The following is a 21,094-nucleotide window of genomic DNA, read 5'->3' as shown; positions in this document are numbered from 1 at the left end:
ATTTTAAAGTTAATCTTAAAAATTTTAATGAGGTCTAAAATTTTATATTTTATATAATAATGGATATAGACGTTTGTTAGTTAAAATTAATCATAAATAACCTTCAAATAAATTTCTTACAGTGCATCAATTTTAATATTGCCCCTTTTTACATTAGAATCAGTACTTATTTGATACATCCCCCTTTTTATTGTTTATTGGTTGACATGTCTTTAAAAACTTTCTCCCTCATTTTTCATATGCAAACAGACGACTTATGTAAATTATTAGACACCACCGAAGAAAATCTCATTAAAATACTAGAAGAGAGATATTTATCAAACAGAATTTATACTAATGCAGGTATAGTTTTGATTTCTATAAATCCATATACAAATCTAAATTTGTACGGTAAAAACATTATGAATGCGTATTTTAATATTTCATCATGCGATCCACACATTTACAATATTTGCGAAAATGCCTTCCAAGACATGTCAATATCAAACCAAACAATCATGATCTCAGGAGAAAGTGGATCTGGAAAAACTGAAAATACAAAATTACTACAAGATTATTTAATAACTAGAACAGGAACAAATAAAGATTTAAAAGATAAAATTGATGCACTTACTATAATTTTAGAAAGTTTTGGAAATGCCAAAACTATTTTAAATGATAATAGTAGCAGAGTTGGCAAAATGATAAGTTATTACATTGATGATACGATAAAAGGAATAAAATTGAAAACTTTTCTACTAGAAAAAAGTAGAGTTACGCATCAAAATGAAGGAGAATGTAATTTTAATATTTTTTACCAATTGTGTAAATATAAAAATTTGAAAATTGAAAATGATTACATAAACACAAATGATAATATTTCTAAGAATTATAAAAATGTAAAAAATGCTTTAAGAAGTTTAGGTTTTGAAAATATTGATTTTATAGAAAATATTTTGTTGGTGATTTTGTATTTTGGTTTTATGCAATTTAACTATAAAAACAATAAAATCTGCATAAACAAAATGAAATTTACAAAATCAATTTTAGAAATTTTAAAAATTGATGAAAATTTTTTAGAAGATGTTTTATTAAAAAAAGAAATTAGAGTTAACGAAGAGGTACTTGTAAAGTATAATACGATAGAAGAAGCATTAATAATTAGAGATAGTATTAGTAGAATTTTGTATGTAAAAATTTTTGATTTTTTAGTTTCCAAAATTAATGATACTTTATGTACTACAAGTGGTCCATGTATAAATATTTTAGATATTTTTGGGTTTGAAGTTTTCAAAGAGAATTCTTTAGATCAACTTTGCATAAATTATGCAAATGAGAAAATCCAAGATGATTTTATAAAAAAGATTTTTGAAGTAAAACAAGAAGAATATAAAAAAGAATTAGAAAATTATAATTTTGTACCTTTTAATTCTAATATTAGTTTAATAGAAGAATTAGAAAGAAGATGTGGATTATTTGATTTGATAGATGAAGAAAGTAAAAATAAGTTTGGTAGTACAAATAATTTAAGGAATAAGATATTATCTTATATAAAAAATGGAATAAAGATAAAATCTAATGATATTATTATAGTAAAGCATTTTATTAAAGATGTAGAATATAATATCAAAGATTTTATTAATAAAAATCGAGAAGTAAAAATAGATGAAAAATTTTTCAATAAAATTTTTAAAGAGAAATTTGGAAATACGACAGTATTGAATGATTTCTTATATTCGTTAAGAAGTTTATTTAATGAAATAAATAGCACACAGATTAAATATATAAGATGTATAAAACCGAATAATAAGAAAAGAAATATTTTCGATAAAGAAGTAGTACATGATCAATTAGTAAGTACTGGAATATTAGAAGTTATTAAAATTAACCAACAAATTTACACTTATGAAATGAATAAAGAAGAATGGTATAAGAAATATGAGAAGTATAAGAATATATTAGAAGGCAAGACTAAAATATATTTTAATAGTGAAGTCAAGGTAGGTATAGAAATATCAGAGAAGATGCGAGATGATAGAAAGAGGAAGATTATGAATTGGTTTATGAAAGAATTAATAAAAAAGAAAGAAGGACTTAATGATCCCAAGTATATTATTGAGAAACCAATTAAAAATGAAAAAACAATAAGTCTGAAAAATATAAGTCAGGCTGCTATAAGTAATGTATTAAAAAGCATTAACCCGTTTAAAAGCAAAGAGAATCTGCCAAATATCGACATAGAAAAGAATAATAAAAAGGAATGTATTAAATTTAAAGATGAGAATGTTAGCACAGCTGATATTATAATGAACACAATATTTGGGGAAGAAGAAGAAGAACCAAAGGAAGAAATAAATGTAGACATGAAAAAAAAAGATATGAAATCTGATTCAGGAAATGTAGTCAATACGATCACAGAACTCAAGAACTTAAGCTCTGAAAATATAGAAGCTACAGAAATTAACACTACAAACTTCGATACAGCAAACATTGATGCAGCAAATTTCGATACAGCAAATATTGAAACAGCAAACATCGATACAGCAAATATTGATAATAGCAATCTGAATAAAACAAAGTTAGAAAGATGCAACACAAAGTTAGAAGATTTAATCATTATGAACACAGGCACCACGAAGATCGATGAGGAAGATTTAGAAAATGATACTACGAATTTAGTTGCCTTAAAAGACACGAATACAGACACCATAAAGATTGACTCAATAAATTTAGATGGTCACTACGCGTCAAATATAGAAAACCATACTTTGAATCAAATTATTTCAGAAGATACGAACACAGACGATATAAAGATCAATGAGGAAGATTTGAAAAATGATACTACGAATTTAGTTGCCTTAAAAGATACGAATACGGTCAATATAAAACTTGACATGATAAATTCAGATGGTCGCGAAACTATCCAGGAAAATCATTCTATAAATTCTAAAGATACGAATACAGATTATATAAAGATCAATACAGTGGAAGAGTTGGAAAATATTAGCACGAATTTAGAGGCTTCAGAAAACATGAATACATTATTGAAGATCGATACAGTGGAGAATTCCACATTGTGCGATTTGCCCAGACTAAATAGGACCAATCCTTGCATTATTGAAATTTCAGATCTCATGGATGAAACTCAAGAGAAATCCTCTGTGCCAAATCAAAATTTTACATCTCCCACACAGTGTCCAAATTGTGCGAATCTTGAATTAAAATACAAATTCGTCAGTGAAGCACTCAGAGAAGCAAATATCAAATTGAGTTCCCCTGTTATAAATATTATAGAGCCCGCCTCTACTCTCTTTTCTCGCCTTTTTTATCTTTATCTCGAGAATATTCCGACTTCTGGTTCAGTGCCCCGCTCAGAAATGCTATCTTTCGCCCACTCTGCCTTTTTGATCACTAAAAAGTCCAATAAGATCCAAAGAGAATCAATTTTGATTTTTATAGAGGAAATATCCTTAAGATCCAAGTATTATGAAAAGTCTATTCCTTCTTTATTATTTTTCTTAAGTAATTTAGTAGAATATTCCAAATTAGTCGAAGATCTCAGAGATCTGCAAGATTTAATCAGGAAGATGTTTATAAATTTATCAGATTACTATTTAGAGATGATTAAGGATTTAATTCCTTCTTCGATTACAGATCACCAAGAATTATCAAATTTTAAATGTAATGACTCGTTCATTAAGAAGATCTTTAAACCGTTTACTATACAGAGACTTATTAAGACTCTAGATATTATTAATAATCAAATAGAGTTTTATTATTTAGATAAGGAATATAAGAAATCTATTATAAATTATATATTAAGTAATATTAATACTAATATTTTTAATAGTATAATTATTAAGAATAATTTCTTAAGTTTTAATAGATGTATACAGATAAATTATAATTTAAATCAGATTTATATTTGGTTAAATGAGATAGACGCAGTAGAGTCTAGAGATAAATTTAGACATGTTATGGAGATTATTAAGATTGTGAATATGACTTATAGTAGTGAAGTAGATTTGGAAGATATTAAAGAGAATTGTGAAATATTGACCAGTGGACAGATTAGGACATTATTAATGAAAATGGGTTATGAGCAGGAGATAGTAAGGGAAGATATTTTCATATCTTGTGAGCCGCTTAGATTTGTAGATAAAATTGAGAAAATAGAAGAGAATTTTGTAGTGCCCAGATTTGTACCCAGTGAGGAGATCAAATTTGTGACCGAGTAAAATAAAAGGATGTGTATTATATAATTTTAATATTTGATTTATATAAAATTTGTTGATTTAAATTTTGTTTGTATTAATTTGATAATGTTTTTTTTTACATATACTGTACAATATATATAATACATTATATACAGTACAATTTAATGAACATATTTAAATTTATCAATTTATTTTTATGGTAGTTCAATTTGTGGGAGGTTTATGTTTTCTTAAATCAGAGGGCGCATTTATATTTTCTCTCTTATAAAACTTCTGTAATATTTCATAACACTTCTTACTGTTCATATTATTTAAGAAATCTTTCTTACATTTTACTACACTTGTTCCTCCAAATATCCCATTTGTACACCCAAAATAGACAGTGCACTCTAGTCTCTCTAAAATACCCAGACACATTACACATGGCTCACAAGTAATGTAAAAGACAAGATCTCTGCCACTAAGATTAAGAGACTCAATATTCTTCAGAGCATTGAGCTCTGCGTGTGCTAGAGGAGTACTCAAAGAATTAGTCAGATTGTGGGATCTACTGATGATCTCCCCTTTGTGGACTATGACACAGCCCACGGGGACTTCATGTGCTTCATAAGCCAAGACGGCTTGATCATAGGCCTGGTCAAGAAAGAAGTCATGCATTATTCCAAGGGGGTACTAAATTATAAAGGGATCAATAAGCATTTAAACTAATTTCTTCCTATGCTAAATCTTGATGTTAGACATATCCAAGTTAAGGGGTATTTAATAATAAAAATATAAAATAAACAATGACATGAAAATGTCACAACACTTGATTTAATATTTCGTCGGAATTAAAACATGATTTTTTTCATTATAAAATATTGAAAGAAAAACATGTCAAATTTCTCATGATGAACGCTGCCAGATTTGACATGTTTACACTTTCTACATATTTATCTTCTAAATTTATCTCTTTCTTAATAAATGAAGAGACATTCTATTTCCTCTTTGTATTTAAAAAGAAGTAAGTTTATAAATATTATCTTGACCCATCATAAAATCCAAAAGTTTTTTTTTTTTAACTTGTTTTCTCTTATGTCCCTTTTGACAGTTTGATGCCACGTCAAGCCATTAAATTAATTTTTTCCTCTTAGTGATTATCATCCCAAATTCCTTGCGAAATTATAAAATATATATTATTCGTAGACATCTGACCAATTGGTGCATTCAATATTCTAATTTTTTACTAATCTTATTATTGTTTTCTTTTTAATTAAAATTTTTTATGGCACACTGAGTCAATATATTCTACAATATATTATGTTGAAGGAGTTAACAAGCATTAAGGAGTTTATCTATTATTCATTATAATTGTAATTAATTCTTTTTCTCCCCTTTTAAATGAAGATTTTTGTTGTTTTTAGTTTTGTTTGTTGTTCTTCGAATTTAGTAGACCACATCTTACAGGACATCTACAAGTATATGTTCTCTACTCCCCTATCCACTGCTTTATCTTTTTCTCTCGGTCTCTTTCTCATTTTCTTCGGTTTAAGGTTCAAATATATTTCCTTGTCTACCCTTCTTTTCTCATTTATCTCCGCTACACACACCACACTAATTAATCACTTAGAGATTTCTAAATATGCTTCATATTTGTCGCTTATAATCTCTTCTAAATATCTGCTCGGTTTCTCTTCATTCATCTTATCTTACTTGGTTTTAGTTTTGTTGAATTTATTAATATATCTTATTATATTAATCCTTATGATCCATATAATCCTCCTTCCTGGTGTACATTTATCAGTAGTGGGCATATTTGTCGTCTTATTATTCATATTTGGTGTTATCTTGTTCTATTTCCTTGAGATTATAATTTCTTTGTTTTTTTCTCTAGTCGGGACATTTATGCTGTTTCTGAATTTCGAGTTTCTTTTTGATAGAAATTTGGGATTATTGAAAATGTATTTGGATTTGATGTCTGGGGATTTAAATGAGAATAATGTTTTGTTGATGAGTGCGCATGCTTCTGTGTCTTTATTGTCGTGTACTTTACAGACAATGAAGTCTAAGTAAAAGACGATTTTATTAAATAAAGGATATTTTATGCATTAAAATAAAATAGTCTTTATTTTATTATGCGGCATAAAATAAAGAAGATTTAAAATATACGCTGCAATATAAAATCTAATTTGTATTCCATATAATAAAATAAAGACTATTTTATGCGGCACAATAAAATAAAAACTATTTTATTGTAAGGAAATTATTAACATATACCGCATAATATAAATTAATTTACTATATTTCTCATTTTGTAAATAAATGTTTCAATATTTTGTATATAATTTTCCACCCCATAAATAAACATGGAAGATATAAAAAATATTTCATCAAAATTCCCTATTCTTAATAAAATAGAAAGAGACTTAAAAATCCCTAAAGAATACGCCCTCTTAGCTTCTGTTCTTCTAGTAATAATCTTAATCATGTCGACACCCATAGGCCCAATTATAACTTCCCTTATAGGAGTAATAATTCCTCTAAGAGAGACACTCTTAGTCCTCAAACAAGTAAACCCAAATAAAGATGAAATAAGACATCTCTTAATATTCTGGGTGACTTTTGGGCTTCTTACTTCTCTGGATGCATATTCCCGATTTATTGTATCTTTTATACCAATGTTTTATACCTTAAAATTCTTCTTACTTCTTTATATTGGACCTTCAAGATTTAGAGGGAGTAAAGTCGTCTATGATGTAATAATAAGTAAAATACCAGAGAGGTGGTATATAAATGATAATGGGATAAATTCAGCACTTAGTAAAGCAGACGCAGTGGCCAAAGAAGCAGCGAAGAAGATACAAGAGAAAAAACATGAATAAACAACATTGAGACTAATTTAAATATAAAAAAAGAAAATATTATATATAACAAAATTATACATACATAATTATATATAAGATTACATTTATAATATATATATATAACTTAATTATATATCTAAAGTATATTAAGATAATTATATTTAACTTAATTATATATCTATGTATATATAAATTAATTATATATATATGATTTTTATCTAGTACTGGTTTATTAATTATTTGTTCTAAATTTGTTTCATACTTGATATAAAATATAATGAAATTTCTCGATTATATTCATGAAGGATCTCACTGAATATTATAAGATACTCCTCTCTATTCATAAGAATAATAGAAAAGAGTCCTTGTCTCACATCTTTACAAGTAAAAATAATATAGAAGATCTTCACCCACTTATTATCAAGCCCGGGGAATTAGGGACCCTAGAATATTCCTTAGAATTCAAAGATATCCAAAGAAGACTCTTAGTAGAAATTAGGGAATTTATATACTACAAGAAAGACGGACAAGGAATAATAAATAGAATAATAGAAACTAACAAGATATTACAAGGGTGTAAAATATTAGAGAAAAGTGATCACCCCTTACAGAATATACTAAATAGAAGAATCTCAGAACTACTTAATAATTATATTAAATTAAACCTTGTCTTATATTCTTATATAAAAGATATAAAGATACTACTGGACAAAGAATCTCTAAGTATTTTAGAAGAGGAAGAAGTAGACAAGCTTAGTAAGGAGATGCACAATATATTAAGAGGGACTTATAAATAATCTATCAGTGAATATTCAAGTAAATGTCATACCCTTCTAAGGCTTCCTGAGTCTTAAGATCTGATTCCTCGATCTCGATTTCTATATCAAATAATATTTTCTGGTAGACGAGTATCTTCCACAAGTAGACCTGGACATAATTGTCATAACCAAATGAAGCGAAGACTACTTCCTTGTACAAGGCAGGGGCAATGAAGGGGACCTTAGTATTCTTCATATTATTTATACATGTGTAGTAGCTCGGGAAAGATAAATCAGAAATAACTCGTAATAATGTATGGCAGTCATTTGGCTTATTTATATCTTGTTTTATATTTTTTGTACTATGTAAATTAATGTCCCTTATTTGAGGATTTATATCTCTTATTTGTGAGTCAATGTCTCTAATTTGATTATTTATATCTCTTGGTTTAGATTTTGTTTGCATTTTTATATCTCTGGGTTGTATATTGTGCTCATTATACACTTTACCATATCTATAAATATTCTTAATAAGACAATCTATATTATCTCCTGATAATAATTTACCATTAATAAATGTCAATATATCATCTGCCTTATTCTTATACTTCTGTATAAATGCATTAATATAAAACTGTATATTTGATTCAACGTGGGCTATAAATAAAATATCTGTCTCCATATCATAAGTAATAAGTGTAGCACAAGTAGTACTCAGGGGTAAGGGACACTTCTCTTTATGATGGAATCTAATAAAAGGCAGTGCATTTTTATACTCTTTAAAATATTTATGATCTGTGGGGAAATTTATATACCCTTGTCTTAATAAATTAATAATTATAGTGTCTACATTTATACCATACCCGAGAAGTAGAAGGACAATCATGTGAATATTAGTCTGTATCTCTGATTTAAGTTTAGGGTATTTCATCTTTATCAAATATTTCAAGTCTTGTATCATCTTAGTCAGATTACTAATTACTAACTTACTTATTAAATCTGGATTGGGATCTCTTAGCACACTGAGGAATAAGTCAGTGTATGCTGAAGACTTGTCAAGGGCAAGAATTGTTGAGTCGGCGTCTATTGGGCTTTTTAAAATATCCATATGAAATATAAGGGATGAAATAAAACAAAACAAGCATTAAGTTTTAGAAGATGAACAAAATGCATAGTACTATGTAGTATGGATAATTGTGTAACATTCTATAAAATATGACATCTTAGAAATGTAATATATTCTAATGTATGAATAGGACATCCAAAGTAAATTCCATAGTGCTTTAGACATCATTTAAATCCCATAATATAAATACATGTATCTGATGTATAATTTATAAATCGCTCAAATTCTCTAGGTATAAATTTTATACTGGAAAATTAAGATCTTAATTTCTTGCAGAAATTTATTCTTAAATAGTTTTTTGAATAAACAGTTTGTTTGTTAACGAACAAATTATATAAAATAAGATTTACTTTATTTATTTACTATAAAACACATTACCTAGGATCTGTTTTAATATTTTCCTTTAATACTACTAAGAATTAGAAGTATGTTTTGTATTTAGTAAAATGGAAATCTGAAGCTTAGAAAATGTTGAGTTTTTTATATACTAGATTTAAGACTATAGAATGCTTATATATTTTAGTCTAGAAAATTGTAATTTATTTGTTATCAACGTGTCTCATCTTTTTATAGATTCTGCGTGTTTTTTCTTGATTCAGTTTCTAAGAAATTCCACATGAATTGTTTTCATTTATGTAAATATGTTATTTGGTATTATATTGTCATAAATATTTTGATAATCTTTTGACTCTTTCAATATTGCATAAATACCCTGTTATATTCTCAGGAAGTCCCAATACACACACCACTTTCTCTATGTCACTGTACTCGTCATTGTCTTTTATTAGTAATTTGTCTAATAATAAACACGCTTCTTCATATTTCTCAGTGTAGTCTCCCATGCCATTTAATTGTAATTTAATTAATATTGAGCTCATCTTGAGGTAAATAGAAGGGAAGTCATACTGAAAATCCAAGGCTTCGTGGATTTGGGATTCATGTTTGAGATGTCTAAAAGGAATATTGAGAGTGTGGATCTCTTCACATTTGGCCGCGACTGCCAGAATGTGAAAGATGAGGTCATCAATATTGAGAATATTGTGGATCTTATTATAAATTTTTATACAAGTATTTTTGACATTTAAAGGTAATTTGTATTTATTACAAAGATTAATGAGTTCAGATCTCTGATCTATAGATTTGTCACTATTAGATATATCATTTATATCTGTAATAGATTTGTCACTATTAGATTCTCGTTTTATATTTGTCATAAAAGGGTAAATAAAATTCAAATTTCTGAGTACAAATAATCTTTTTATTTTAATAATTTCCTCAAATCTCCATTTGGATCTGTCGCTTTCTTCATGACTTTAGAAACTGCCAACTCGAAATCTTCTTGTGTCACATGAACTCTGCGCTCTCTAAGGGCAAACATCCCCGCCTCAGTGCAGACTGCCTTTACTTCGGCGCCAGAAGACCCTACCAACTTAGAAGCTATGCTGTCCAAGTCTATGCCCTTGGTCAAATTCATCTTCTTAGAATGTATCCTCAATATTTCTAATCGAGCAGACTCCTTTGGTTGAGGGAACTCGATCTTCCTGTCAATTCTCCCTGCTCTAAGTAGAGCAGAATCAAGGATGTCTATCCTATTAGTAGCCATAATAACCTTGATATTCTGCTGAGACTCAAATCCGTCTAACTGGTTTAATAATTCCAACATGGTCCTCTGCACTTCACTGTCTCCCCCCGAAGAGGAGTCAGTCCTGGAGGAACCAATAGAGTCAATCTCATCCATAAAAATAATAGAGGGGGCGTGTTCTCTTGCCATGACAAATAACTCCCTCACTAGTCTCGACCCTTCTCCAATATATTTCTGGACCAATTCCGAGCCGGACACTCTAATAAACTTACACATGGTGTGATGAGCCACAGCCCTGGCCAGGAGGGTCTTGCCCGTCCCAGGGGGCCCGTAAAGAAGCACACCCTTTGGCTGAGCTATGCCCAAATTCTCAAATAACTCAGGGTGCTTAATTGGTAACTCAATTACTTCTTGTATTTCTTTAATCTGTTCATCTAGTCCTCCTATCATATTGTACGTAGAATCAGGCACTTTATCAACCATCATCAGAGACACTAGTGGGTCAACTTTTAAAGGTAAAATCCTATGAACTTCAAAACTGTCACTTCTCAAAGCCACTCTCACGCCAGGCTTCAACTCGTCATAATTTATATGAGGCTCGACTTTGACTAGATATTTACCATCTGGGTTCGTCTTCACTAGAACTTGTTTTTTGCCCATCTTTTCAGATATAGTCCCCACATTACTACTGGGTTCTTGTACAATACTGATTTCTTCCCTTAATTGTCTGACTTGTTTATTCAATTCTGCCCTTTCTTGTTCTAAATGTTGTAGAACTTTCTTCTTTTTCTGGATTTGGACATCAATCTTGTCAATCTCGTTTATATAAAAATCTCTACAAATAGATGAGGACATTTTGGGGTAAGAAAAATTATAAATAAATCTTATTATAATTTTTGTGAATAAATTTTGGTGTTTTGAGTGAGTAATTTATCTTGGCATCAATTTAAATATATCTCATAATAATCTATGCGAAAATATCGTATTTTTTATGATACTGTATCTTATTGATATCTGTGTGTATATATTATATTTAAAATTAAGCATTGTATCTTGGAATTAAATGTTATTTATCTCATTACTTAATTGTTTTAGGCATATTTAAAATATTTTTTTAATTTGTCCTTAAATGTTTCTTCTGAAATCAAATGCAAAAATAGGAAAAATTTTTCAAATTTTTGATTTTGATGATTTCATTCTCCATAATCCAAATATCTTGATAATTTGCACTTTTAAAAATCTGGACCATCAAAAGACAATGGTAGCCTGTGATTCTCTGGACTTATCTCGGATTTTATTAGAATTGTTACGTAGTCCAGAAGATATTCTTATTTATTCTATGAGTACTATCAATATCACAAATAAGATCTACAATTATATGCAGATTCTGAATTGTAAAGGATTTAATATTTTTGTACACACATTTACAGATTCTAAGTCATGGTATGCGGACTGTCAATATCAAGAATACATTTAAATATTATAATTTTCTATTAGTAAAAAATACTTTGTTGCCCATGGATATTTATAGTATCCCTAGACACAAGAAGATACCATTTACAGATTATGTAGTAGATTGTTTCAATCTGGAAATATCAAATGCTTCTCATTATTTCTTATCTCATTTCCATGCTGATCATTATGGTGGCTTAAAGAAATCTTTTCCTCATACAATTTACTGTTCAAATACGACAGCCAATTTGATAGATCTCAAATTTAAATGTAAAACAACCCCCTTAGAAAATAATGTATTGTACCATCTTGGTGATAATAATACAGTATATTTGATAGATGCGAATCATTGTCCTGGGGCTGTGTGTTTTATCTTCTCTATAAATGGTCATCTTATCTTACACACAGGGGATTTTAGATGTACTTTTGATTTAACTAGTCATCTTTTGAAGTACAAGTTTAATACAATCTTCTTAGACAACACATTTGAAGGATTTAGATCTTTCCCATCTCAGGAAGTCGTCATTCATGGTATTTTAGACACGATCAGAAATCATAAAAACACGAACTGTCTAGTGCCTATAAATTATAAATATCTGTTCTGTACGTATTCCATAGGAAAAGAGAAGATCTTTCTATGTGTGGCGCACTATTTCAATATGAGTGTCAAGGTGGAATACGAGAAGATGAGAATATATAAATGCTATGATCAAGAAGCCATTGATAGACTAAACAACGAAGTGGAGAGAATAGTAAATAACTACCGAAGTAAAACTAAGCCCGAGAAAACATTATCTGAAATTAAAACCATAAAACGAACAATTAAAACACTGACAGTATCTAAAAAGAAATCTCCTGTAAATAAAAGTGAGTCAATCTTGAAATACTGTAAGAAGCCTACGCCTTTGAAGGAAAAGACGAATATTCAAACAGAAAATATCATTGACGCAAATATTAATAGTGGAAATATCATTGGCGCAAATATTAATAGTGAAGATATCATTGACGCAAATATTAATAGTGGAAATATACAGACACATAGTCACATAAGACCATTTTCTAGAATTACAACCGAAAACACAGAAAACCAAGTGATGGTCATAAGCACGCAGCACACAGAAAAAAAGAGACTTCATAAAATTCTAGACACTGTAAAAGCAGACAGAGTGGCTGTCTTCTGTGGCACTGGTTGGCGAGACACAACTGTGTCATTTGACTGGTTAAAAGCAGACGGGAGAAAAGTCAAAAAAGGCATAGACATCTTTTATACTCCTTATTCTGAACATTCATCATCTGACGAACTAGAATATTTTAGAGAAAACATGAAATATGACAGAATTCTCAACACAGTAAAAAATAAAAACTCAAGCCATGACGTCATATAAACCTCGACTTTTTACATTTCAATTCTGTATTTCTTGAAAAAATCATTGACGACTTTTATGGCCCATAAATCTTCTTGTTTATCTAAAAAGGAGATATTTCCTTGTTTTATCATTTCCAGGCTCTCCTTGAGGAGAATTTTAAATTTATCTGAAATATTCATATTTTGTATTTGATTTGAAAAGTAAGATTCGATATCTTTTATATTCTCAAATAAAATAAGATTATCCCTAATTTGTATCTTACAATATTTATAGTTTGAACAAAGACAATCTTCGCATTCTACAGATGCACTCGAATTGACGTATACTGAAGACATTCTTTCGTGTCTAATGGAATCTTGTTTTAACTCAAATGTTTCTTCGTATGGAACATCAGGGATGATTATTTCTGTACTCGATATTGGCTTTTTGAAATGTTTAAATCTCTCCAGAAAATTACAGGAGGAAATTACAAAGGCGTCTTTTATCTTTTTATGGATCTTCTCGTAGATAATCATTCCTATGTCTGAATTTGTACCATCTCCAAGATTGGCTATTAAACAAAGAGATCTGTCATTGTGGTAGTTTATTATCCTGGATATATTTTTCAATGAAGCATAAAAATAGCTCGTGTCTGTTGTCAAGGATTCTTTTACATTTATCGATGTGTATATTTGATCGAATATACAAAATTCTGCTGAAAGTGAAGGAATGTGAGAACCAATGTGAAACAAGATAGTTACTTCTCCAATTAAATGTAAAAAATCTTCAGATCCGTTGAAAATTACATTTTGAGATAAATCTATCCTGCATTCGTAATTCCAAAGATTATTTAGAATTATTCTTCTTTCCTTAGATATTTTGGGCACACAACATTTATGTTCCAAGGAAAAACATTTCAAGGAATTAAGTGCGTCTATCATTCCTACGTATTCTAATATTTTATCCAGAGAAAAGTCAAGAATCAAATCTCGTATTTCTTTAACTTTTAGATCTTTAAATTCTTCTATAAGATTATTTAAATCACCAAGTTCTCTGTCTAATAAATTCATTACCTTGGTTTTTAAGTATATTTTATCATTTATAAAAAACTTGCTTTCAATTTGGTTTGTGTTTTGTTCTATTGCACAAGAATATAAATCTTCTACTTCGCGGGATTTTTTATCATAAGTTTCAGTAAATGTGTTATCTGTTAAATCTTTATTAGTTTGACTTTCTGCAAATATATTTTTACTTGTAAAATCATCCATAATTTGACTTATATTGTCGACTCTGCTATCGAAATATTTCTTATAAGATTTACTTCTATTGTTTATGTCACTATTACTGAACAATGATCGCTCTAACATCTTTGTTTTATTCATAGAAGTATTTTTTATGTATTCATCCGGTATGTCGAACATTTTATCAAGTGCATCTACATCTTTATCGAGTTCGACGAGGTATCCAAGTTGAGGAATATAGACAATACTTATTGATTCTACAGATTCCTGAGTAATATTTTTTGCGATCTCACCTAAATATGTCGGAAGATTTGTGTAAAGATTGACTAATTGATCATATTTAGGGAAAACTCCTCGTTTAAGTTCCTTGCCATCAAATATATCGATAAGCGTATACATTTTTCTTATCTGTTTTATCTCGGGGAATTTCAAGGCTGTTTCTTTCAATATGTCGTTTATAATTATGACGTTATTCAGCAAAATGGGAAGTTTATAAATATTTATAATTCCATTGGTTTCTAATCCTTTGATCTTACTCAGGTAAGGCGATATTATAACATTCATCAACGTTGATATATTCTTATGTCTATTAAGTATTTCACATTCTCTTTTCAATGGAAAAAGCATCCATTTTAATAATTGCTTATTTCCAAAAGATGTTTTAGCATAATTTATCTTCTTAAATAAATCAGTTCTTAAATTTAGATCTTCAATCGTATTGTGATCTAAATATAAGAAATCCTTAATATTATCTTTGTAAACTTTAAATTGGCCAACAGTACCAATTTCCGAAGTTTTTTGTTCTTTAATATTTAAGTATCCAATATGATGTTTAAATACATAAATTTCTAAATAATAAATTAAGGCATTAAGACACCCAAAAGACAATTCTTCGTTGTATTTCTTTCGTACAGAGAAATGTTTCTTATCTAGTAATTCGATATTTGGAATTTCATTTTTAAAGATTTTGAACATTTTCAAATCGCATGTATTCGGAAAAATAATTTTTGTTATGTTGTGTTTTTTGATAATTGATATTCCACTATCATACTGTCTTGTGTCTAAAACATATCTGCCTACGTACAATGACTCATTTTCATAGATACAATATTCTAATTTTATGTCTTTATAAAATATAGTAGCTATTGTTTCATTATGCATAAATTTATTTTTTGAGTCTATTTATGCTTTTTTGCATAAACGAGACAAACAAACTGTCTAAAACAAACAAACTGTCTTAAATAAATTTTATTTAATTTTAATATTATCCTCCTGTATGATATTACAAGTTATTATTTGTCTTATAAATATTTTCTTATTAAATATTTTATATTTAGCATCTAGTAAATCAAACCTATTTCTCAAGTAGTCATAAACAAAAGGATAAAGATCTAAGTCATGAAATATTACAAAGTTGTAATTTTTATTTTCAATATTTACAGCGTCTGAGACAAAGACAGTTTTCTCTTCCAAAATGTATTCATTAAATTTTATGGAATACTTTTTTGATGGTTGTTGAAAAAGAAAAGGAATTTCTAATGTTAAATTATTTTTTAAATATAATGTAGATTTGTCATCTGTGCAGGATACTACAGTGTTTTGATATGTTCCGATTGTAATTTCGAATTTTTTCTGTGTTTTTAAAAATAGAGAAGGTAAAACAGTTTTTTCATTCGAATTTCTAAAAATAATCATTAGGGCCAAATAATTTTTTTTTGAATTTTTAAATAAACAAGTTGTTTTAACACATATTGAGTTTCTAAAGACAAAAATCCCTAAAATTTAGTGTTCTTATTCAGCAAATCGTTACAGCTTTTATACTTTTCTACACTGTTGTAGATTAATAATATTTTGATTTAAAAAATTAAAAATTTTATTTTTTCATCATTTTACCATTTTTAAAATTCAAGACCTTCAAAGATTTTTCCTTTTATAACCATTTTCTGTAAATTTCCTTTGTTTGTTGCTTTCTCAATAACTCTTTCTTCAATTGTATTTCTAGTAATCAATCTATAAACTGTTACATCTTTAGTCTGTCCAATTCTATAAGCCCGGTCCATGGCTTGTTGATCTACAGTCGGATTCCAGTCACTATCATAAAATATTACAGTATCAGCAGCCGTCAAATTTATTCCCAGTCCACCTGCTCTAGTACTTAGTAAAAATATAAACTTGTCGCCTGTTTGCCAATCATTGACAGTGTCGCGTCTCACTGCTATTTTTGATGAGCCGTCTAGTCGACAATAAGTGTATTCTTTTTTTACACAATAATCTTCAACTAAATCCATCATTTTAGTCATTTGGAAATAAACCAAAACTCTGTGGTCTTCTTGTTTTAATTTTGTAAGAAGTTTGTCTAAACAACTAAGTTTACCACTGTCAATTATAAAAGTATTTAGAGGCGGAACATCTACTACATTTTTAATGGTAAAATTAATATTTTCATTGTTGAGTTTTACATAGTCACCATCATTTGTAAAAACATGTGGTGTCTGCGACAATATTTTTTTTGTAAAAACAGGAATCATTTGAAGATCAAAAATGTCTTTTTCAACTTTCTGTTTGAATTTTCTGTGGAAAAAATTTCCAATGACCTCATTTTTTGGATTATTGACAAGATCTTTGATGGTCAAATCAAAAATACATTTATCCTCTTTGGAATTATTGATCCATTCTCCGTTTAATTTACTGCCTTCAATAATTTTGACCTCATAATCTTGAGTTCGACGCTCCAACTTATTTTTAATAATTTTTTTTATAAAATTTTTTCGTTCTAAATCTTCATTAAATTCATTAGCCATAAAACAAGGCACTTTAAAAGACAACTTCGATCTTCCACTTTCCACTGTTTTACCTTCTTCGTCATATCTTAACATACTGAGTTTTGTAGTAGTTTCTAATTTTTCAAAAATATCAGGATGGTTACAAACTTTTCTCAATTGCATGACGACATTTTCCATTTCAAAAGATTTACAAGCGTCGATGATGCTTTGATAATAAATTTTCTGCCTTACACTTAAATCACAATAAATTTCTAGTTCTGTTTTTTCTCCTAATTCTGTTTTTACATCACTTTTGAGTCGTCTCAACATAAAAGGTTTCAAAATCGCGTGAAGTTTTTCCAGTTGAACTTTGTCCACTGCTTTCTTTTTCTCTGCCGATTCTTCGATGCCTTTAGAAAACCATTCAGTAAATTCGGCCAATGAATCAAACAGAGAAGGCATTATGAAATGAAGTAGAGCCCACAACTCTCTCATAGTATTTTGTACTGGTGTACCTGTAAGAAGTAGTCTACTCTTAGTTTTGAATTCTAAAAGAGTTGTCCATCTTTTAGAGGCAGAACTTTTTATTGCTTGTGCTTCATCTAAAATCATGTACTTCCAGACAGTCTTCCTCAAAATTTTAAAATCTGCTACTGCTATTTGATAACTTGTTAATACAACATTCGCCTTTTTAATTTCATGTCTTGCTTGTGCTCTGTAAGGACCCGTTCCCCAATAATTTAGTACTTTAAAATTTGGTACAAATTTTTTTAATTCTTGTTCCCAATTATGAAGCGTAGAAACAGGTGTGACTACCAAAAATGGTCCCCAAATATCTTCAGTTTCTGCCAAATAAGCCAATAAAGAAATAGACTGAACAGTTTTACCAAGTCCCATGTCATCGGCCAATATTCCATTAATTCCTTGATTGTACAATCTCGCCAACCAATTAAATCCTGTAATTTGATAACCTTTAAGTTCACATTGTAACATTTTCGGTTGTTTTAATTTCCCTTTTTCTTCATTTATTTCTGGTTGACTATCTTTTTTTTCTTCAATATTCGCTTTAATTTGACTCGCTGCCATTTGAAATTTTTTATTTAATTCGCTAAGTTCCGCGTCTTCATCATCTTTTTTTTCAAAACTGTCTAATTTTTTTTTGCCCAACATAAATTGCGAAAATAGTTCAGTCTGAGTCAATAAATATTCAAATTTCCTTTTTTGTCTCATAACTTCTTTATTTTCTTCAATTTGTTTTCTTTTTTCTTGTGCCGCTTTTTCCATTTTTTTATTTATATCTCGTCTTTCTTTGTCAAATTTTTTCCCTGACATATTAATTTCCTTAGAAATTCTACGCATCTTTGAATTCGGAAATTGTCTTGATAAAAATTTTCTGTATTGGTTTACAACTACAAAACTTATCCGTTTTTGATTTATTTTTATATCATAAGTTCGTTTTTTCATTAATGATTGGACATTCTGTATTTGTTCTAAGCCTAATTTATATTCTTCTCCCCAACTTCTTGTTTTTTTAGATTTATTATTAATATTTTTTAGTATATTTTTCATTTCCGTTTTTAAATTAGGAATTCTTTTTATATTAAAATAATTTGCATCTATTGTATCCATGATAGTATGGGATTTAGAGATTAAATTATTAATTTTTGTGTAAGGAACATCAATATTACAGCTTTTATAAGCCGCATAGATCTTTTTCAAGTCTTCATCTCGCATTTAGGGGATTAAAAAAAAAAATTTACTATTGATTTTATAAAAAAAAACAAATAGAAAAATTTGTACCTACAAAGACCAAAAAAGGTATAAAGACTTTGTTTGTATAAATATAAATGTTTTATTAATAAATTTGCATTTTTATAATATTAAATTAGAATATAAAAAATACCCCGCACAGTTTTACTGTAAAACATTCACACCAGTTCAATTTCACTCGCATTGTTATAGTGTGATACGTTTCAAATACACCATTTCCATTGACCAATTATCATTTCCCTAGAAATGTTTATTAGTTTTATGACTTCATTTTTCACATAGAACAGGCAAAGTTCTAATAATTACAATACAAATAAAAATATTTACAATGTTTCGAAAAGGTGTTTTTACTGTTTTAAACATTTGATGAAACAAATAATAATAAATTCGCCTGTAAACAAACCATTATGATAATATTTTTGATTTTATATATATCCGGGAAAATACTAGTTATAGACGATTTAAACATTACGAACAATGATACACCGCGTGCAAATCTCAATCTAGTGAATACTTTAAAAAAGAAAGTCGAGCCAAGTGACGGCGAATTAGTGGTTTTTAATGAAAATAAAAATTTGCGAATTTCCAGTAAAGGAAAGTCTACAAGTCAAGGAGTGGAGATTGATGTGCCAATTGAGGAACGAGGTCAATTATCACAGCAGATTGACAAATATGAGAAAAGCGTAAAAGAATTGAAAAACATAGTAAATAGTGTAAATAAGGGAAAAAATAAACAAAAGCGAACTAGGCGGGCAAGTGAAAGTCCATTTACAGGGGATAGTTTATTGGCACTCGACAGATCAGTATCGAGTAATATTCCAATTTCAAGTAAGAGTAGACCTTTGTCAAGTGGCAATAGGTCGTTGTCAAGAGCAGGTAGGTCATTGTTAGATGATAATCCATTTTCGCCTAATAGATCATTTTCAAATGATAATCCATTTTTGCCAAATAGATCATTTTCAAATGATAATCCATTTTCGCCTAATAGTACGTTATTAAATGATAATCCATTTTCAAGAGACAGCTCCCTAGCAAATAAACTTCCATTTACCAGAGACAGTCCATTCACTAGAGACAGCTCGTTGTCAAACGACCCTTTTGACAAATTATTGAACAAGTCCTTTGCAAATCAATCACCATTTAAAAACATAAGATCAAGAAAAAGAGATGATTCTCCTGATCTGATCAGAAACAGAGGTTTCCCCAAGATGAACGCAATAATAAATTCATTCAAAAATGAATTAATAAAAAATCAGAATAATAAGCCCGATCCATTCTCAACTGAATATAAACCACCTTTTACTTCTGGTTATAAACCCGACCCGCCGCATTTTGACGATAAATCGATGCTCGATCAGGTCGAAAACAAACTTGCCTATACAAAACTCAGAGAACAACAAAATTTATTGAAAGCAATAAATAATCGTAAAGAATATATAAATATGAAATTACAAGATATAAAAACCAATAAAGACAAATTATCTCTAGAGATGAATTCGTACAAAGAGAAGTTACGAAACATTCTCAACCAAATTAAAAATATAAAAAAGACTAAAGACAACCTAACAAATAATGTAAAAAAGAATAAAAACCACATATCAAATTTAAATAAGAACAGTGCACAAATTAATGACAAGAAAGATCAAGTCATTTCGCTAATACGAATTACTAAGAATGAAGTACAAAGATACAGGAATTTATTAGAAAATGAGTCTAATAAATTGGAGATGCTTGAGAAGCAATATGAAGTTTATGAACAGACACTTAGGAAATATAATGATGAGATTGAGAATGAATCAAGTAAATTAATAAAGACTAGTAATGAGTTAGGAAAGAGTGGAATAGATCTTGAGAATTTAGAGAGTCTTTATGAGGAATATAATCAGAAAAATCGGGATATGGAAGAAGAATTGCAGAGGTATGAGAAAATAGCCTCTTGTTTAGACGCAGAAGATAAAAAAGTGACTAGAAATCAAATTGGAGGATTTTTAGTGTAAGAAAAGTTTAAATCAAAATGT

At 28.8% G+C, this 21,094-nt stretch overlaps 12 protein-coding genes across 12 annotated transcripts; 5 read left to right on the top strand and 7 right to left on the bottom strand.

Moving 5' to 3' along the window:
• Window positions 1-239: 239 nt before the first annotated feature.
• VNE69_03240 (myosin) lies at window positions 240-4,217 on the top strand (the record flags this gene model as incomplete). The annotated part of the gene is made up of 1 exon (XM_065473101.1): window positions 240-4,217. One exon carries the CDS (start codon window positions 240-242, stop codon window positions 4,215-4,217), a length of 3,978 nt encoding a protein of 1,325 aa, XP_065329173.1.
• A 183-nt stretch (window positions 4,218-4,400) lies between these two features.
• On the bottom strand, window positions 4,401-4,853 carry VNE69_03239 (tRNA-specific adenosine deaminase 2 (ADAT2); the record flags this gene model as incomplete). Its single annotated transcript, XM_065473100.1, has 1 exon — window positions 4,401-4,853. The coding sequence occupies one exon, from the start codon at window positions 4,851-4,853 to the stop codon at window positions 4,401-4,403; it is 453 nt and encodes a 150-aa protein (XP_065329172.1).
• A 1,688-nt stretch (window positions 4,854-6,541) lies between these two features.
• Window positions 6,542-7,057, top strand: VNE69_03238 (protein YOP1; the record flags this gene model as incomplete). Its single annotated transcript, XM_065473099.1, has 1 exon — window positions 6,542-7,057. The coding sequence occupies one exon, from the start codon at window positions 6,542-6,544 to the stop codon at window positions 7,055-7,057; it is 516 nt and encodes a 171-aa protein (XP_065329171.1).
• A 281-nt stretch (window positions 7,058-7,338) lies between these two features.
• On the top strand, window positions 7,339-7,836 carry VNE69_03237 (uncharacterized protein; the record flags this gene model as incomplete). Its single annotated transcript, XM_065473098.1, has 1 exon — window positions 7,339-7,836. The coding sequence occupies one exon, from the start codon at window positions 7,339-7,341 to the stop codon at window positions 7,834-7,836; it is 498 nt and encodes a 165-aa protein (XP_065329170.1).
• Window positions 7,837-7,840: 4 nt separating this feature from the next.
• VNE69_03236 (uncharacterized protein) lies at window positions 7,841-8,905 on the bottom strand (the record flags this gene model as incomplete). Its single annotated transcript, XM_065473097.1, has 1 exon — window positions 7,841-8,905. One exon carries the CDS (start codon window positions 8,903-8,905, stop codon window positions 7,841-7,843), a length of 1,065 nt encoding a protein of 354 aa, XP_065329169.1.
• A 680-nt stretch (window positions 8,906-9,585) lies between these two features.
• Window positions 9,586-10,137, bottom strand: VNE69_03235 (cyclin protein; the record flags this gene model as incomplete). The annotated part of the gene is made up of 1 exon (XM_065473096.1): window positions 9,586-10,137. One exon carries the CDS (start codon window positions 10,135-10,137, stop codon window positions 9,586-9,588), a length of 552 nt encoding a protein of 183 aa, XP_065329168.1.
• A 44-nt stretch (window positions 10,138-10,181) lies between these two features.
• VNE69_03234 (proteasome subunit RPT6 (RPT6)) lies at window positions 10,182-11,360 on the bottom strand (the record flags this gene model as incomplete). The annotated part of the gene is made up of 1 exon (XM_065473095.1): window positions 10,182-11,360. The coding sequence occupies one exon, from the start codon at window positions 11,358-11,360 to the stop codon at window positions 10,182-10,184; it is 1,179 nt and encodes a 392-aa protein (XP_065329167.1).
• A 274-nt stretch (window positions 11,361-11,634) lies between these two features.
• On the top strand, window positions 11,635-13,342 carry VNE69_03233 (DNA cross-link repair 1A protein (DCR1A); the record flags this gene model as incomplete). The annotated part of the gene is made up of 2 exons (XM_065473094.1): window positions 11,635-11,959; window positions 12,003-13,342. 2 exons carry the CDS (start codon window positions 11,635-11,637, stop codon window positions 13,340-13,342), a joined length of 1,665 nt encoding a protein of 554 aa, XP_065329166.1.
• Window positions 13,343-13,353: 11 nt separating this feature from the next.
• Window positions 13,354-15,705, bottom strand: VNE69_03232 (DNA mismatch repair protein muts; the record flags this gene model as incomplete). Its single annotated transcript, XM_065473093.1, has 1 exon — window positions 13,354-15,705. One exon carries the CDS (start codon window positions 15,703-15,705, stop codon window positions 13,354-13,356), a length of 2,352 nt encoding a protein of 783 aa, XP_065329165.1.
• Window positions 15,706-15,792: 87 nt separating this feature from the next.
• On the bottom strand, window positions 15,793-16,239 carry VNE69_03231 (uncharacterized protein; the record flags this gene model as incomplete). The annotated part of the gene is made up of 1 exon (XM_065473092.1): window positions 15,793-16,239. One exon carries the CDS (start codon window positions 16,237-16,239, stop codon window positions 15,793-15,795), a length of 447 nt encoding a protein of 148 aa, XP_065329164.1.
• Window positions 16,240-16,442: 203 nt separating this feature from the next.
• VNE69_03230 (chromatin-remodeling atpase INO80) lies at window positions 16,443-19,040 on the bottom strand (the record flags this gene model as incomplete). The annotated part of the gene is made up of 1 exon (XM_065473091.1): window positions 16,443-19,040. One exon carries the CDS (start codon window positions 19,038-19,040, stop codon window positions 16,443-16,445), a length of 2,598 nt encoding a protein of 865 aa, XP_065329163.1.
• A 443-nt stretch (window positions 19,041-19,483) lies between these two features.
• Window positions 19,484-21,073, top strand: VNE69_03229 (uncharacterized protein; the record flags this gene model as incomplete). The annotated part of the gene is made up of 1 exon (XM_065473090.1): window positions 19,484-21,073. The coding sequence occupies one exon, from the start codon at window positions 19,484-19,486 to the stop codon at window positions 21,071-21,073; it is 1,590 nt and encodes a 529-aa protein (XP_065329162.1).
• Between the last annotated feature and the right edge of the window lie 21 nt (window positions 21,074-21,094).

Source organism: Vairimorpha necatrix, chromosome 3 (assembly GCF_036630325.1).
Source record: "Vairimorpha necatrix chromosome 3, complete sequence".
Lineage (NCBI taxonomy): Eukaryota > Fungi > Microsporidia > Nosematidae > Vairimorpha > Vairimorpha necatrix.
Note: the sequence above shows the minus strand (reverse complement) of the source record. Positions and strands in the feature narration are given on the sequence as shown.